Source organism: Pezoporus occidentalis, unplaced genomic scaffold (genome assembly GCF_034315485.1).
Source record: "Pezoporus occidentalis ecotype Australia unplaced genomic scaffold, CSIRO_AGI_Poc_V1 ctg3, whole genome shotgun sequence".
NCBI classification, from domain to species: domain Eukaryota; kingdom Metazoa; phylum Chordata; class Aves; order Psittaciformes; family Psittacidae; genus Pezoporus; species Pezoporus occidentalis.
This window is the reverse complement of record NW_026914940.1, coordinates 4,035,360-4,053,715: the sequence shown is the minus strand read 5'-3', so window position 1 is coordinate 4,053,715 and position 18,356 is coordinate 4,035,360. Positions and strand designations below refer to the sequence as shown.

At 40.2% G+C, this 18,356-nt stretch overlaps 1 protein-coding gene across 1 annotated transcript in view; it reads right to left on the bottom strand.

Annotated features, from left to right (window-relative positions):
• Positions 1-12,276: 12,276 nt before the first annotated feature.
• KCNK9 (potassium two pore domain channel subfamily K member 9) overlaps positions 12,277-18,356 on the bottom strand; it is an 80,737-nt gene continuing 74,657 nt past the window's right edge. The window contains exon 2 of the mRNA XM_062626968.1: positions 12,277-15,200. Coding sequence (XP_062482952.1) covers positions 14,359-15,200 — 842 coding nt within the window. The 3' untranslated portion in view covers positions 12,277-14,358. The remainder of the gene's footprint in view (positions 15,201-18,356) is intronic.

Sequence of the window (18,356 nt, the reverse complement as noted above, 5' to 3'; positions counted from 1 at the left end):
ACCAAGTTCATTCATATGATCCAAACTGTCACTGTAAAATTGTTTTTTTTTGTGACACAAGAATATTATTGGATGAGGTCTGCAGAAGTAATGTGGCTATCAAAAGGACTTTTTCTTCCTCTCAACCTTGACTAGGAGGTAGAAGGGAAAGATTAACTTCCAGGTGGAGTCCATATAGTCTGAGGTGGTACAGGTCAGTAGTTTTTATCTCTAGCATTTCCAACCTCCTAGAAACCAAGCGACACACTCCCACACCAGTCAAACCTGGAACAAATAACCATAGTGCTAAGACAGGGCAGCTCATCTGAGTCTGCATTAAGCGTTAAAGCTAAGAGCTTCCATTAATAGCCACTATGTAAGTGGCACAGTACATTAACTTCATCTATAGGAACATTTTCTTCCTTTGCTTCAATAGTCAAAATTTCCCAGCAGTAAAATGTTGGAGCCAAAGATAGGCTGAATATAAGTAGCAACTAGTCTTTATAGCTCCTTCAATGGCTCAACTTGGACTAATACACTGCAGGTCTTCCAGACCTTTTTGTTTTCTGCCTTTTAATCAAGTAACAGCTTCTTCCTGGCTCTGAAGATCCTAGAAATGTGCCTTTTATTTCCTAAAACCAGGGCTTTTTCCTTTTAATAGCAGAAATAAAGACATTTCCTTCTCTCAGTTCTGAATGCTTTGGTTTCTGTTTAATTGGGTACTGCTTTGTCCTGGGAGAGTGAGAAACCACTTCAGGGAAGAGCTAATTTACCTTTTCTGTAATGCTCATTATTTTGTACGCTTCCAGTACAATTCCCTCATTTATCCTCTCTCAGAAATCACTGTTTTTACAATGGGCAAGCTGAACTGAAGACATTGCCTTAGGTGAGAAAGATGCAGAGATTTGGTCACAGCATGATTACAGACACAAACCCATTTTCAGCTCCTGAGATATTTTGTTTGCTGTCAACCAAGTGGTTGATGTGGACTGAGCAGGCTCTTGAATTTTGCTGCAGGATGCTTCATTTCTTTCATCATCCGAGATGGGACCCAGGCACATGTCAGCAGCCAAACCCTGAGCAATCAGTCATCTGTGACTTTGATTTAGTTTTATACATATATTTATATGCCTATACATGAAAGATTGGAGGGTGCTTTTAAGTCTAACATTCCTGTGGTTGTTAATGTTCAGCACATGAGGTATTCTTCTAATCCTCCTGGGATTCCACTGCACTACCTGGAACGCTTTAAAATCTGGTCTTCTAGACTATATTATTGATTGCTTAATTAACTACTCAAAGGGGATTTCTTTTGCTTGCAAAAGGTGTGGACAGGGTTCAACACCACTTTGGCTTCTCTGTGCATGCTGGATAAATCAAGATGATAAAATGTGCTGGCAAATACCACTCCAAAAAGAGATTGTTGATTTTAATGACTAACAGAGATGTTGTCTGATGCAGCACAGCAAACGCATGTGGGATTGATTTGGTATATTCATCTCTGTTGCTAAATGGAGATAAATAAATTGTTTTTCTCCTTTCTGTGCCATAATAACTCCTGTCTTCACCATCAGAAAATGAAGTATTTACAAGCATTTTTTTGTTGTTTTAATGTTTCTGGGGACTGAATACAGGGTGCATATAACACTCACTGTGTCCCAACACACGAGATATGTTGGCTTTTAACTCATTTCTAAATGAGTCTCATATACAGCAAGAACAGATGAAGGCTATGATGACAAGCTAATATCACTCTCGTTATAAGAACAGTGACTTCTACCAAGTACTTTCTGCATTAAGGAAATGGTTTCTTCCTCTAAGGCTGCACAAAGTAGTTGGTCTCTTTTCTCACTCCATGTAATGGAAAATTTGCTGCAACCAGTTTTTTCTTGTAATGGTTAACTGATCTCACCGTTCATGTAGACATTTTCTTTCATCAAGGCTGTTGGAAGGAAATATAAAACCTCAGATTCTCTCTGTGAAGCAGGGATCAGCTTCTGGCCATGGCATCATTGGAGAAAAAATTACAAAGAAAAAAAAAACAAACAAAAGGGAAACAAAGAAAAAATAAAAAAATAAAGGAGGAAATGACAACGAAAAAAGGAAAAGGAAAAACAAAAGAAAAATAGAAAACAGAAAATACAAAGAAAAAAGAAAAAGAGAAATAAGAAAAAAGAAAAAAAAAACAGAAAAAAGATGAGATTCTTCCATTCTTGGTAAGAGATGTTTCTCAAATACGAAATATTAGCTCCAGGAACTTTGAATTCTTCCATGAGTAGTACTGTGTAGAAATCACATCGTAACTGCAAAAGCAGATCCTGTACCTGACTTCACTTGTGACTCATCTGGGCAGCAGCAACAGTACAAGTTGCCCAATGCTCCATCCCAAATGAGAGATTGTTCTTGTGCCTCACAGCAACACAGCTAGAATTATCCTGAGACCCATTTCCCCTCTTTTGATAGAAAGCACTAGATTAACAGCTTTGTGAGGGAAATGCCTCATGTTAGGAGAAGTTACACTGTTCATTTTGATATCCTAAGATCTTGCCCTTCAGCTCCACAATATTGCAGTGGGGGGAGTCTCAACAGCCAACTCCAGTCTGCCATGTACTGGCTCTGCTCTTAAGCCTCCCCTAAAGCACTTCCCTTTTGCTTATTCCGTGCTGTATTCTTCTGGGAACAGCATGGTTGGGTATCTGATGAAGGTTCATACTTCACTCTGCACGTACTTTTGTCAAAAAAGCTTTTATTGCAATGCAAAATATCTTCTGTATATGACATCTTTCCGCCCCTCCCCCCCCCCCCCCCCCCCCAACCCCCTTAAATTTAATGAGTAATCCTTTCTGGGTTTGTACATTGTGATTCTTGTGTGTATGTATGAATATATATACATATCTATATATCTATCAATCTATAGATATTATATTAATACAATCATATATAAATCTGGACCTATATCATTTTATATATTTACACATATCACTAGTTATATGTGTGTGTGTGCATATACATATATATACATTACATATACACTATATACACATATATGTGCACACACACATATCATATAATCATAAACAACTGTTGGTTGTCAAGGGACTTTGCTTTAACAAAATAAGTTTCATCAGTGGATTTTACTTCTGTAGTGCAATTTTACAGGAAGTTAACATTTCCACATTCAATATAAAAGAAACAATATACATTTGAAAACGTGCCATAGGATTTTTAATGAAAAAATTAGAAAAGTGCATTATTTTACAACACTACAGTAAATGATTCTTTTTTTCTTTTTTCTCTGTAAAGACATTGTAAAATATATACAGGGTTGCTTAGTGCATTCATTACAAAAGAAAGATGCAATCCCTTGCATAAATTACATATTGTACAGGGGTTCGCTGTCTACTTGGACTTGTAAACATTTGTGTGATACAGTTTTCATTCTTTATGTAAGCTGCAATACATCTTATTTTCATTTGACTGTTGTTGCATTCTAACTCCAGTACGGCATTCTAAGGCCATGTGTGAAGGCATCCTCTCCCATTATGGAGAAGGCCAGGAAAAGAAATGAAAACACAAAAGAGTCTTTAATTTGGTTCTTTGTAATCAAGTTATCACTGGTTTAATAAATCGCATCTTGATGCCATGACCTGCTCTTTCTCCTTTGCTAGGACCAGCTCAACAACTATGTTGAAGTTAGAGGTTTGAAATGAGCAGAGAAAATAGCTTCCAGGAGGTAAATTCCCAGTGCAGTCTCCACAGCCAAGCAGTTCCTCTTTCTAGGTGACCGTGCTCCTAACGCTCTGTGTGCTGCACAGAAAATGTATTGACCAGGGTAGAAATTTAGAGAGTTTTGCTCTATCTCAGGCTGTTGAGGGCCTTTAGAATGCCGTCAATACACCATCAGTAAGTCCGCATATGCACATTCAAAGAAGTACAAAAATGCACCAAAAAGTGTCAAGAGATCCAAAAGAGACAGAGCATCAACACACACTCACAAACACACACATACACGCACGCTTCTGTCTGAGCAGGAAGGCTCAGTCTCCAAAGTAGGAATCACAATTTAATTTCAACATGTATGTGTGTTTGGAAGAAATCCAAGAATTTCCATATAAACTCCTTAGGTCCCAAATTGAACACTTTTATCCCTGTTTCTCATAGATGAACAGTTTGTTGAAGTAAGAAATTGCACCTTGAAGAGACAGTATCCACATTCTTTTGGCCTACTGGAAACAACTTTTAACCTCCACACCACCCCCCCACCCCACCCCACCCCCCCCCATTCTCCACTGACCTATCCAGCTCCAAATAATTTCCTTTGTCATCTTATCACTAGGATCAAAAGATTCAGTCAATCCTCCTCAATGGCATCAAACAGCCACACAAATCTTAACAAGTCAAGGGAAGAGGAAAAAGAAAACACCTTTTTCTTCCATAGTTCACTCCTGACCTTGCAAAAAAAGAACAGATGGATTACTGGATGTATAGCATAGGAATAGAAATAGGAATAGGAATTAGGAATAGGAATTAAGAATAAGAATAGGAACAGGAACAGGAATAGAAAAGTAAATTATAGGAAATTTACATTCAGTAAAAGAAAGACAGATTAGGTTTGTATTCTTAGAATGAGACAGTCTCTCATTATTTCTGCTTATTAGTTAGTTGTTAAAAAGACCTGTAGTAGGCAGAACTACTAGTCCTTTGTTTTCAAACAGGGTCAACCCAACAGTAATTACACCCAAACTTTGTGTGGATTAACCAATTTGTTAAAGTCAAAAAAAAGCGGTGCTCAGAATGGTACCCAGGAAATGACTTAATAAAGATAACCACTAGATTAACAGAGTCTTAAATGTGTTGTAACCTGGACAGTGGGATTCCTCTCTTGTTATGCAGGTAGTATCCTTGTCCTCCAATATCTGAATTATATTCCTGCACTAACAACTTACACAGAAAGCATCTGACACAACGTAAATGCAGCTGAGCAGTTAAAAAGGAGATAAACTGGCATGAGAAGAACACTTAAGTTGTGTTGGGCATAACAGTGTGGTGGTTGATGGTGACCACACCAGACTCTGCTGTACTAATCTTCCCACGAAAATAAAAAGGGCTCAGTATCAGTGATGGAGAAGAATTTCCTGTTCTTGCCTTTGACTCCAGTATCTTTCCACGTTGAAAAGGGATATGCTAAAAAGGAGCAATATGGCATCCAGACTTCTGGAAAATGTGTGTGACAGGAATTCTTCAAAGAAAAGAGAAGTCACATGGAAAGGTAAGTCACTAGAGCAATGGGGACTTAGACGCTAAAGAACATGAAAGGAATGTACAGTGAAGATAAAAATCCCCTCACCAACTAACTGTGCATTACTACAAGGATCTCATGTCTATGTCTTTGCTCCTGTATTGCATTTAGTCAATCTTTTGGCAAAACAACAGCTGCCAGAGCAACCAGAGGAACTTGGCGAAGTTCTCTTGGCCACAAACATGATGAGTAACTGTGAGCTGCCCCACAGATCTATGTGGATGGCTGGCACAAAGAAGATAATGAGATGTGCCCACTGTTGCATGCTGAACAAGAAACCCCCATTCACCCACATCGCCATTCAGAAGGGGCTCTCAGAAGTAGAAATGCAAATCAGACAGATCAGAGAAATGTGCTAGGTACCATAAGGGAAACATTAGAACAAACAACTATAGAGATATCTGAAGGACCTTTCACCAACGTTCCTTGTCTTGGTTCCTAAGGAGAATGTTCCCCTGAGATCTTGCTCAGTGTGCAAGTTAGAAATCATCCCTGTCCTCTATCATCCCCATCCAGAAAGAAATATTACCTTCTGCTTCGCCTTTTTAACCTCAGTCAGAGAGGGTTGAGGAGAAGGATATGGATAGCATCAGTGTCCTCATCAACCTAGCACGTAACACAGACACTCAACTGTATCTTCCCCTTTCCCCAGGTGGTCCAGACACATTTCCATGCAATCCTCCCTCCTGGAAGCATGATCTATCCCAGGAAGCACAGCTGAGACACTTTGGCTACTGCACTAAATGGGTACCGGAAACATGCTCCATCCTGAAATACAGCCTCTCACTCATCCGTCTGCATCATCCCAACTCTCTAAGACACAAAACTGATCCTTTCCTCCACAGGCAAGACAGAATCAGGCCCAAAGCCTACCTCCACACTTAAGCACCTATTTAGTTCAGTGGGAATTAAGAGCCTCACTGCATATATTGGATTGAAGCTAAAATCCTTTCCCAGGTACCCCCATGACCAGCTCCAGTCAATGTGCCAAGATGATGCTTGTCAATAGGACAGCCATGGCATGACCTGCATGTCAGCAGTGGTATCACCAAACAGGCCTTTTGCAAATCATTTTGTAGACCTGTGATTTCAGATTCTGGGAGGCCAAAAATAATTTACACACTCTACTCCAGCTAATCTAATTAAATGCTGTTATCAGATTAATTAGCCTCTTAACAGTAATTATGATTAAGGAGCTGCATACTCATGCTGTAGAGAGAAGCACCAATAATGACTTAATGTTATTTCTCCAAAGGTCAATTTTGATTATGTTTTGACATGTAGAAGCTGCCCAAACACAGTCAATCTGAAGAGGATTCTTTGCTATATTGTCACCTCCTGAACCCGGCTGGAGAAGCTTTGCATTTCCCACACATTTCCACAGCAAAGCTCTGGGGAGATGATATCAAAGATAGGCAGGGATACCACAGTCCAGGTTTTGGAGCCACAGTACAGGTTTGCTGCAGGCAGCAGGAGGGATAATATAAGTGATCTCTTCCAAGGAATAGTAGAGGGAAGATGCTCTAGGAGATGCAATTTTCCCTGCTCCCTGCTTGACACCAATAATCCACTCTACCATGAACCAGCCATGGTCCATCCTTCCCATACACCCCTCCACTCCTGCTTGGGATGATGATTGTTTTGACTAAACCCAGAAGAATCATGGCTCTTCCTTAATTGGAAACCATGTCACAGACCTTACCAATGACCTACAGACAATGAGCCAAGCCACTGTCTCTTCGCCTGAACATGTAGTTTGTGCCTCACTTTCTCCTCACAGTCTTCAAACAAACACGTTCCCAAACTCGCCTTGCAGGCTAATGCATTGCATCCCAGCCAGGGAGAAGTGGATCTGACCTGTGCGGGTTTATGGACTTTACATTTCCTACTTGATTTCCTGCATATTGTTTTTAATCAATCTGTAGATTTCTTTTGTCAGTACTAAATAGAGTGGAACATTTCCTTCCCCAGGCTGCAGTTCTTTAGCATAATGCTTTTCATTAATAGATGAAGGGGAAAGTACAGAATGAGGTGATCTTAGGTCTAAAGATATATCTATGAAATGGCAATCTAATGAGTTAATATCTGGGTACGAAAGTGGGGAAGGCATATGGAGAAAGCCTGAGGGCCGCTGTCTGTGAAATGGATCTCTCTTCTAGCCTCAAGTATAGTGCTCTGGATATGGCAATTAATGCAAGCTGTTCCATAGACCAGATAAACAATGAATCAAAGCCAGACTAGTGGTATGAGAACTCATGCATGAGTAAGAGGCATTAGAGAGCATAGTTTCAATTATTATATTTGCTAGCTGCTCCACTTGTGAATTAGCCAGCTATGATAAATGTCATCATGCTGTTGTTTGCTCTGCATTTCTCAAAGTGAACTAAAAGACAACACAGACACAGTTTGGAACTGTGAATATTAATTACCAATAAAATTGCAGCAGTAATCTTTCTTCTCCCCACCTTTTATCCTCCCCCCCCCCAGCCCCCATTCTGCTGTGAGTGTTGATGTATGGCAGCACTCCTTACACTGTCAAAAAGCAAGGTGAGGGAGGGCTTTGGGATATTTATTAATTACAATATTCACAGAAGGAGAGACAAATGAAGGCTGAAGGCCCCAGGGATAGCATTTCCAGCCTAAAATTAGCAGGCAGCATTGGATGACTGGATCCCATAAAGCAAAACACAGTTGCATAAATTACACAAGTTAACTGCTGTCTTAAGGTCTTTCTGCTCTCCATTAGGCTTAGGGAAGCTTGTTCATGAAAAGTAGTAGCTGCAGACACTGATATGATATCTAGCAGTAAATAGAAAAAGGCTCACATTCCAATTTCAGTAAAGGAGTATAAATGAGGCCTCACTGCATTGCACCCAAGTCGGTTCAGTCACTGTATTAGAAATCTGTGAGAAAAAAATAGCCTTAGAGTGTTTTGATTTCTCTTACCAATTCACAGAATATAAACCCACCAGCTACAGAAAACAGTCAAGCAGCAGCTGCAACATCCACCTAGGTTATGTGCAAACCCAGCCATCATGCATTCCCCATGTCTGTGTTCTCCAGTGCACACAAGGAGAAACTTTGTGGAGCTCCCAGTGTAACAGAGACACAAATGCTGAAAGCTCCTCAATTTGAAGCTCTGTGCTGGACTTTTTTCCCAGAGGAATACTGATGTGTACATGACTTTGAAATTTGTGCAAAGGGCAATATCGTTTGACTGAGAATCACAAAATCACAGAATAATTTGGGTTGGAAGGGGCCTTAAAGATCATCTAGTTCCAATCCCACCTTCCACTAGACCATGTCCAACCTGAATCAGTTAGGGGCTTTGAAGATGCCTCTTTGGGGAAAAACTAAAAGTAAGAATAACAGTCACCAAACAATTTCAAATTAAATGAAAGACTTGGGGCCAGTGTAAACAAGTTTACCCTTAGTAAAGCAAATACTGGCTTCAGAGGAAGGTCCTGCCACTTCAGGCTTTAGAGAATGAAAGAGTTTGGTTACATCCTCCTGAACCCTTGCATTAGGGAACACCAGTAAAAGAATAGCATGACTAACATATCACAGGGATCAGCACTGCTCAGGCTGAGCTGGATGTATAAAATCCTGATTTTAATGAAAACAGCAGCAAAAAAGTAACTGGAGAATCAGGAACTCCATGAATCCCTCTATCAGAAGTAATCAGTGAAACACAGTGGCACAGACCTTGGTGGAGCAGAGGATGGTCTCCTAGATCAAAGCACAACAGCCTTCAGTACCACCACACAGTGATTTCAACTCAAAAGAACACTAGTCATGCTGATGAGTACAATTTCTTTCTTTCCAAATTGCTACCCTCTTCCATGTTGATTATTTGCATCTAAAATAATTGAAAAAATTGAAAAATGCATTTTAGCAAAGGATACCATCAGTTTTCATGGGTTTAGATCAGCCTCTGAGCTCAGATTAACTAGCATAAGAGTCCCAGAGCGCCTTCCATCTGAAATCAGATTCTCTCTGTGCGACGTCATTATTCCATTTGTTTCAGTTTTGGTGGATTGCTATGATAGCTAATCCTCTTCGTGCGCTTTATCTTCCTGGTGTTCCCAAAATAAAGTTTGATATTAAAGTTAGATGACAGGCAGTCTGGTCAGAAAGGCAATATTACCTTTGCAGTTCTGTTACGTATCCCTAGCTAATGAAAGTAGTGGTGGTGTGATTCTCACTGTCATTTGTGCAATATTCCAGTCAATAATAGTGTCTTGTTGAAATATGCATTAGAGCCCGTAACATTAGTGCAGTGGATACATTCCAACACTCCCCTCTGGTCTGGCTTCCACAAACAGATTTAAAATTACTGTCTAATTTGATCTTAATATTAACAGGAATATTACACAAACTTAAATGAGGATAGAAATTTCAGCTGAAAGCTACTTCCAACCAAACCCGTGCCCCCTGGTCTGCACACCCCAAAGCATTCTGGAAGGTTTCCATTCTCCATCTTGGTTCCATTGATTGCTCTTTTCTAAGCTTTTAGCAACAAATGATGCTTTCTTTTTCCCCATGAAAAAAACTTTCAAATCTGTTAGAGAAAACAAGGAATTATCTTGCTCAGGTTTGAGTCACAGTAATCTTGATTACTGCTCTGGCATTTCTTCGATCAAAGCACTAGGAAACTAATGAGACAACGTACAATACCGTAGATTAACTTGGTCACTTCCCTCTTTTTCCTTGTTGTTGATCGTGTCCTAATGAGCTGTTACAGAGAAGTCCACAAAGAAGCCTACTGATAAAGGTCACTTTATGTCTTCTCCGTTCATTAGCAATTGAGACACTATTAGGGGCTGTTGGAGTAACATCCAAACACCCCTTCTTGAGCTGTCCCATTACAGTCATTCCTGTAAAGCAGATGTATGTACAAATTTTTGGCAAAGCAGCTCCAGTCGGATCAGTCAGGATCTTCCTTACACAGTAACAAAGACCAAGCAGAGACTTGTGCCTGCATTGTTCTATTAAGTTTCCTCTTTCGTTTCCATATCACAGCACGCTCAGTCAAAGCTATTTTGGTGCTTCACTGATCAAACTGATTTTTCCCTTTGATGATAATATGAAATATGATAGGATAATAGCGTTGTTATATAATCAAAGTCGACAGCAGGGAGCTAAATTTGTGTTGTTTTGATGAAGAGCACATTAGTGTGACATAAATAGATTAATCTGATTTATTATTATTATTTCTAATGCTTAATAATAGGGAAGGGTAGGGGAAATGAGACTCTGGGGAATGAGAGTGCATAACAAAGTGATAGCAGGCGTTAGGATGTCTTGTCATAAGCAGCACCACTACTACTTGCTTTAGCTGAATTTCAAAATAGAGAGTAGAGAGCAAGAGAGGTTGTTGTGCAAGACTTAATGTCTTATGTGGAATAAAACTTCTGATGTACCAGAGAAAATGTACTCTGGAAAGCAGTGTTGTGGGAAGAAAACTGGTCTTCGTATGAAGACAGGCTGAGAACGCTGGGGCTTCTCCAGCTTTCTGCAGAAGAGAAGCTATGTGGGGATCTCAGAGCAGTTTTCAGTATCTGAAGGAGGCCTACAAGGATTCTGCAGAGGGACTCTTCATCAGGGACTGTAGTGGTAGGGCAATAAGAAGTCAGAGATAGAGCAGATAAAAATCAGCTCACCTTTCACTAGTGATTTTTCATGTGCAACTGAATAACTGGAATTAACCTTGGACAAAGGCTTCCCTTTCACAGTCTGTTCCAGTTCCAGACAGCCCAAGTCATTATTCACACATCAGCCAAGAACCACAAAAAGATAAAAGAAGCATATTTTGCCTGACGTACTGGTGTGTACACATGAGAGTTCTTTACGGCTGCACAAAGCAAAGTCCTGCAAAAGCTCATGCAAACGTCCAAATGCATGCAGTCTTCCAAAGGAAATGTCTTCCCACTTTAAAATGTTGTGTGTAACAAAAATATAGATTGGACAGAATTGTGGGTTCTTCAAGCAGAAAATAAAAAGAAACATATTTTAAAATCCTAAGGAATGCAGATACATCTTGGCAAAACACTGTCCCACATACACACTCATACAGATATCTACTCTGGCTCCTTCTTAACAACATATATGGGTTTCTTCAACAACATCTATAAACTTCAACTAAACTAAAGCAGAACTTTTACAAAGCCATTGAGTTTTAATGCAAAGACTGCAAGTAGAAGATGAACCATGACATGCCACGGTAAGTGTCTTCCCTACTTATACACCCCATGCATTAAAATTTACTCTTCATTCATGGTTCCAGAGGGAAGATTGTAGTAGAAAATCAGCTAGAGTATGTAACAGCTTTGAACGACTGGAGTTCAACATGATCTTTAGGACATTTAAAGATGATTTTTATATGCAGCAGAATTTTCCACTTACAGGACAAAAGGAAAAAGCTGACCAATGTTTTATAAGATAAAATTGTTGGTTTGGGTTTGTTTGGATGGCGTTTTTCCCCACAAAACTGTTTAAACTTTGCTAAAAGTCCCTTTACACAAGTTCTTCTTTGCAAGGCAGACAGAATTTCACTCAAGTTCTGCAAAACCCCAAAGTTTTTCTGCTTTTCTCCAGTGTCAGATACACCCAGCAGGTGTACATGATATTGATGTGCATATTCCAGGCATACTTTTTCTTATCTCCTTAGCAGGAATAGAAACCTACATTGATTTGCACTTCTGGAATGCCACAAGCAAAAACTGCGGTCGTGAATCTGGACAGCACTGTGAACCCCATGGGCCACTCTTGAAAGAAACCAGCTTCTAGGTGGCAATCACTGAGCTGGTTTAACACATCCTGAAGCTGTTTTTCTAGATATGCTTGCTTCAATACTTCTGCTGTCAGCCTTAGAACATGGTGCCAGCAGCAGAGCATTAATGCACCCAGCATGCTCTCCTACTGTATTCAGGGAAGTTATCCTCACATGTTAGGCTGAAAAAGTCAATCCTCATCCATCCTCATTAAGAATCTCTCCTACTGTATTCAGGGAAGTTATCCTCACATGTTAGGCTGAAAAAAGTCAATCCTCATCCATCCTCATTAAGAATCCTAAGATATTTCTTCACTAATCTTAATGGAGATTTTCATACCACCGGATTGTATAATCCCAAAGGAAGCTGCATAGGAGAGCCAAAGACATGGATATCTGCTTTTCATCTACTTGTTGAAGCACGGATATGGAAATTAGAACATGAACATATTTGATATACCAAATAATTTAAAGCCAGGGAGAAGAGAACAGAGGAGGAATTGAAATTTCCTATTTCTCCCTATTAAATTCTCTTTATAGAAGCCTCTTTGAAAGGGTATCAACATCCATCAGCACACAGAGCTCAGAGCTGGGGCTTGTACAGAAACATACCATCTAGCTTTAATGGGGAAAAAAAAAGGGATTATTGCTTTTACACTGAGAGCACAGAATGGTAGAATCAGCAGGAGGTGATTAGTGCCAAAAAAGGATGTGTTTTGTATGGCGAATTAACACGAAAGGCAGTTTAAAAGATAGGATTAAATCAGAGACAAAGGTGGAGGTTTATAAAACTCCCAGTCCTACCCCTGTCAAATGAAAGATAAATCTCCCAAAGCACTAAATCCCATGTAATCATTGCAAATTCCTATTATCTTAAAAGGGAGCTGGTTTAGGCCTCTAATTCAGTCCTGTAAAGTCTGTTTGGTCCAGATGAACAGCCGAGAGATGGACAATCTCCAAGGAACAACTCTATGACATGGTCTCAACATCCTTCGCTACAATTTGCCAATGAATCACTCCCAACATTACCCTCCAAACACTGGAGTAAAACTGCTTTTGTCCATCACTGCTAAATGCATTTTGCCTTTCTACCTAGCAAAAAACCAGTATCACATCTTATCTCACAAGTTCCCAGTGAGCCAAACACAAGATACTGTCCCTTGAATTCTTCCTGAGACCAACAAAGGCTTTCCATTATTTACAAATCAAAAGCATTTAGAGACAATCATCTTTATTTTTTTTTTAAAACAAGGAAATGCCCTGTCACTATTATATAAGAAAAAATATACATCCACCTATTTATACCCATCCTAATCCAAGCATTCAAAAAAAAATATAATTCCTATTCATGCAGGTATTTGCTGCACAAAATAATAATAATAATAATAATAAAAAAAATAATAATAATAAATTTATAAATAAAATTAAAATAACAAAATACACTCTTTGGTTCCAACAATTCTCCCAATTTCTCTTAAAAATTGTTGGAACGGTTGAAAACGATAAAAGGAAATCTAGTTAAATCAATAGGATTATTTGCTTTTGATTATTAATTCCGTTGCTAGTTTTTCTTGTGTTTTTATTATGCATACCAGTTTTACAAAGTGCATGCTTTATTTATTTATTTTTTTTTTTAATTTTGAACTGGCAAGCTAAAATGATCCATCTTTTCCTGCCTTTTTTTTTTAATTAATGTTAATACAATCTAAAATCTAGCATTAAAAAATTTACCATGATACACCTGGTATATTGACTGCTTATGGCGCATGCTTGTCTTGGCAAAAAAGAAATGAACCAAATTTGCTCCCCTCCCACCCTCCCCGTTCCTTCTGGAAGCAATCTAAAAGTTAAAAGCAGACTGGAACACAATTGCCTCAAGGGAAAAAATAACCCAAAATAATACCTGATGCTTTGATTTTTGTCGCATGGCACTAGTCGTGGAATTCCACGCACACGCACGCACACCCAACACGCACACAAGCACACAACCTGCTCGTGAGGAAAAGAGTTTATTAGGTCAAGAGTGCCAATGGCACATGAAGGCTCCCAGCTGTGTGTGCAACTTTGGATTTGGTACCCACTTCACGTCACCTTGAATCCTCTGACATCCACCGAGGGGGTAATGTAAGGCATACTTTGCTGGAACGGTAATAATCCATGCTTCATGCTCAAGAGCTGAGTCTCAGAGGAGGACTGGCTTTCTCTACTCCCTTCAGCCTCACTCCGTCTCACTCAAGGAACAAAAAAACCCCAAAACAATGGAGAAGAACTGGGGGGAAACAAGGAAAGCAAAAGAAGACAAATCCCTTTAAATGGACTTTCGCCTTTTCATCAGCCTGTGGTTATCTGTAAAGCTGTGCAACCCAGGTGAGATGGAGCTGACAGGAGATGGGAAAAGGCTGTTTTTTAATGTGCTTGGCGAGATCTCCTCTATCTTGTAAGAGATGGAGTGAAAGTACTGGGGGTTCAGCTTTGAGCTGAATGAATTTTGGTGGGACACCACCCGGCTGGTGTACTCATGGGACCTGTAACACATGCAGGAACAAACTGACTGAAGGTCTGTTACTTCGGCCTTGTATCGTGGCCGACCATGCTGGGAGTCGTCTTGGATGTGGATAATCATGCTGTTGCGGTTTCCTGCCAGGGACGCCCGTTCCTCAGCATCCCGCCTCTCGTCCTCGCTGTTCATGGTCAAGAACCTGAGAACAACCAGATTTAGAAATGCCCCAATGACTGTCAACCCCACTAGAATGTACATAAAGCTAAAAGCCACATAGAGAGGCTTCTTTTGAAGGGCCCCTTTGGTCTGCAGGGCCACATAGTCTCCAAAACCTATGGTAGTCAATGTTATAAAGCAATAATAGTAAGCATGGAAAAAGCTCCACTCCTCATACTGGGAAAAAGCTGCTGCTCCAATGCAGAGTGTTCCCATGCAGGAGAAGAAACCCACAGTAACCATGTTTTCCATGGAGACCTCGGTGCTCCTCATCCCACAGCACTTTTTGATGCGTTTCAAGAGGTACTTGACAAAGGTGTTCATGCGCTCGCCCAAGCTCTGGAACATGACGAGTGTCAGTGGGATCCCCAGGACTGCGTAGAACATGCAAAAGGCCTTCCCTGCATCCGTCCCTGGGGCAGCGTGTCCATAACCTGGGAATGAAAAGATAGGACAGTCAGCAAGGCAGATCATGGCCACAAGTCCCCCTTTGTGCCAGCCACGTGAATCACAGAGTTTGATGCCACAGCCAGATCCAAAGCTACAGGAACACTGCAGTCACACAGCCTTTCTATCTCCTTGACTGTGTCCTGTATCCAAAGCAAGTAAGACACAGAGAACCGCTGTACACACAGGAGTGGGAAAGATGAAAGGATGGACAAGCCATCCTACTTCAAGTAACTGTGCAGTCTCCTAAACAAGACTGTATTGAATTCATTCACTAAAGAAATGTCACGTCCATCCTTTAATACATACAGAAGTGGAAACTTTGGAAATAGATAGACACTTCAACAGTGTTTTCTGAGAGGAGTTGGTGTTGCCGTATCCCAAACCCAGAGTACACTTATGGCAGCATGGAATTAACAATATTAACACACCCACCAATGAAAGAAATTCCTTTTCAGACTCTTCCAGGCTGAACAAACCTTTCTGCCAGACACCCTATGAAAGCCACCCTCTTCTGCAACACTGTAAGATTCCATGCCGGCCCTCTTTAATTACTGACGAATAAACAACTTACAAGCTTGCTTTGTAGTTTCACAGCTTTTACAGTTAATGTGGCAAAGGTAATTTCATCTAATCCAGGACAGCATAGTTTACAGAAGGTAATATCACAGCTAAGCCTTTATTCTAAATCAAACCATAAAGAGGGCGGGGGGTGTTTTGAAATTCTAAGTTCACTTTTTCATATCACACTGCTTTAAAACTCTACATTTCTTACAGCTGAGAATCTAAGTGACAGTACCAAAGTCTCCAAAACGGGATAGCTGGGACCCACCTGGCCATGGTGTACATTGACAATGTAGGTACCAGTATCCAGACTCTCCTTGAAGTTAATGAATAGGAACATGCACTTCTGCACATGCAACAGCTGCAGTTCCCCTCATCTATACCTAGGTCAATGAGTTGTTCTTAGGAGACACCTATTTCTCTACAGTCATTATAACAGAAATCCTGGGACAGAACTCAGTCCAGGATTAATACATCTAAATTTTTGCATCTACGTGTGTGCTAGGTGTCCAAGCTCCCATTACAGTCAACAAAGATTTAATGAAAGCAGGTAGTAGTGAGTTATTTAACTGATCACCCCAAGTCTACCTTATGGCAAGATGAAATGACACTGCAGACTGCTCCATTGACCATATTCATTGAGTCCCCATTAGTGTGGCTAAATATCTGTTAATTGAAGAAGAATTTAGACACCTACTACACAAGTAGACAGCCATATGCAAACAGCCAAATGCAGGCATCTTAATCATGAGTAGAACTCCAGTGCAATGTAGGTGTCTGCATTGTGGACACAAAGGGTTTAAATTAGCAGCATCTACTAAGCATTTGAGACCTCTGAGATATCAGGATATCCAGATGAAACACAGGGCATACAGCAGACCCACACTCTTACAAATCAGATGCTGGAGGTCAGACAGCACCTTAGATACTACTGAGGCAGGATCATTCCCTTCGTACTGCCTCAGTCCTACTCCTCACCTTTAGACCCATGTAATGAATCTGCTTCTCTATCTGACCCTTTCTATGAAACTTCTGACACTGCCCACCTCCTCAGTCTCCTGTGGCAACAGATTACAGAAATTCACTACCTGCATCATGTAGAGCAATGTCCTTGTTTCAGCTAGTGCTTTTTAGCCTTAGTATCAGAGTTCTACATCTGCCTTCAGCTAAACTCAGTTTTACCTCCGCTCTCAGTTTTCTCCTTTCTGAACTGGAGCCACAGGCTTTTTAGCTCATATAGCAGAATTCCCTTGGTCATTTCAATGTCCTTCTCTGGACCTCCTTTAGCTCTATTGCATCATTTTTGAGGTGCAGAAGCCAGAACCCTGCACAGCCCTCAGGATGTGAGTACAGCATGGAGTCTGCAGTTCTGTTAGTACAAAAATATGAACACCATTCAACCTTCAAAATGGAAATCAACAGTGGATAAGGAAAATAAAATGAGAAAATGAGCAATAATGCCCTCCAAGAAGCAGCAGGCATTTCTTCAGCTCAGTTGCTAGTTGTTAGCAGATGGATGGTGACAAGGTCTAGTGTGAGACATCCCTGCCCATGGCAGGGGGTTTGAACAGGATGATCTTAAGGTCCTTTCAAACCCTAACTATTCTATGATTCTATTATTCTATGTAAAAAGCACAAAAGCAGCACATTACTGAATATAGAAAGTTCTTTTTAGGTTACAAAACAAAGGGATTCACCTGTTGTATCGGGCTAGGTAGCCTGTTCATCATAAAAAGCAGTTTTCCAAATTACCTGGAAAGTGAAATGTCTTGAATAGATTGATGCAGGGTTTGTTCCACCTGATTGTCCCTCAGTAAAGGCTATAATTGCCTCTCATTACTAAGATCAGCTTTTGAACTACAGGGGTGTTAATTAAACCAGGGACATCTTCCCATTTTATAGCTTTAGTTACAGCTGATAAAGAGAAGGAAAGCTTCGGAAAATGTGATTTTCCAGATGGTTGCAGGGATGGCAGTTGGTGGAAACAACTTTCACTTTGGGTTCTAAAGAAAATGGCTGGGGTGAAAAAAGCTTCCTCTCTATATTGCTATATCCCTCTCACTAAATATATCCACAGAGGCAGTTTAGGGAAATTATAAAACATTAATGCTTAAACACTATCTCACAACTGCATTTCTAAAATTTGCCACAGACTTCAGAATTAACTTGGGACTCACAGCTCTCCCATAAGACAGCAACATACCCAATTCCCTGCTTTACAGACAGGAAAGCACAGGCACCAGCAGGCTATAACTCACAGGGGTAGATAGAATATCCAGAAGTTCTGATTTCTATTCTGTCCCATGTCATACTCACTTTCCACAATATCAGACTGCAAAATACAAAAATGTATTTTACCATATTTTCACCATGAAGCTGGGGTAAAGGAAGGACTTTATTAATGAAGATGGAATAAAACTCTGCAAATAGATTCATGTATAGGGGAACAGAGTCATATATTTCTCCAGTACAATATGGCTTTAAGGAATAGGCACCTTAGCCATTTCCTCCTACACTGGAATGACGGGTTTCAAAACACACTAGACAAAGACTTAACTCTCCATTACTTTAGCATTACA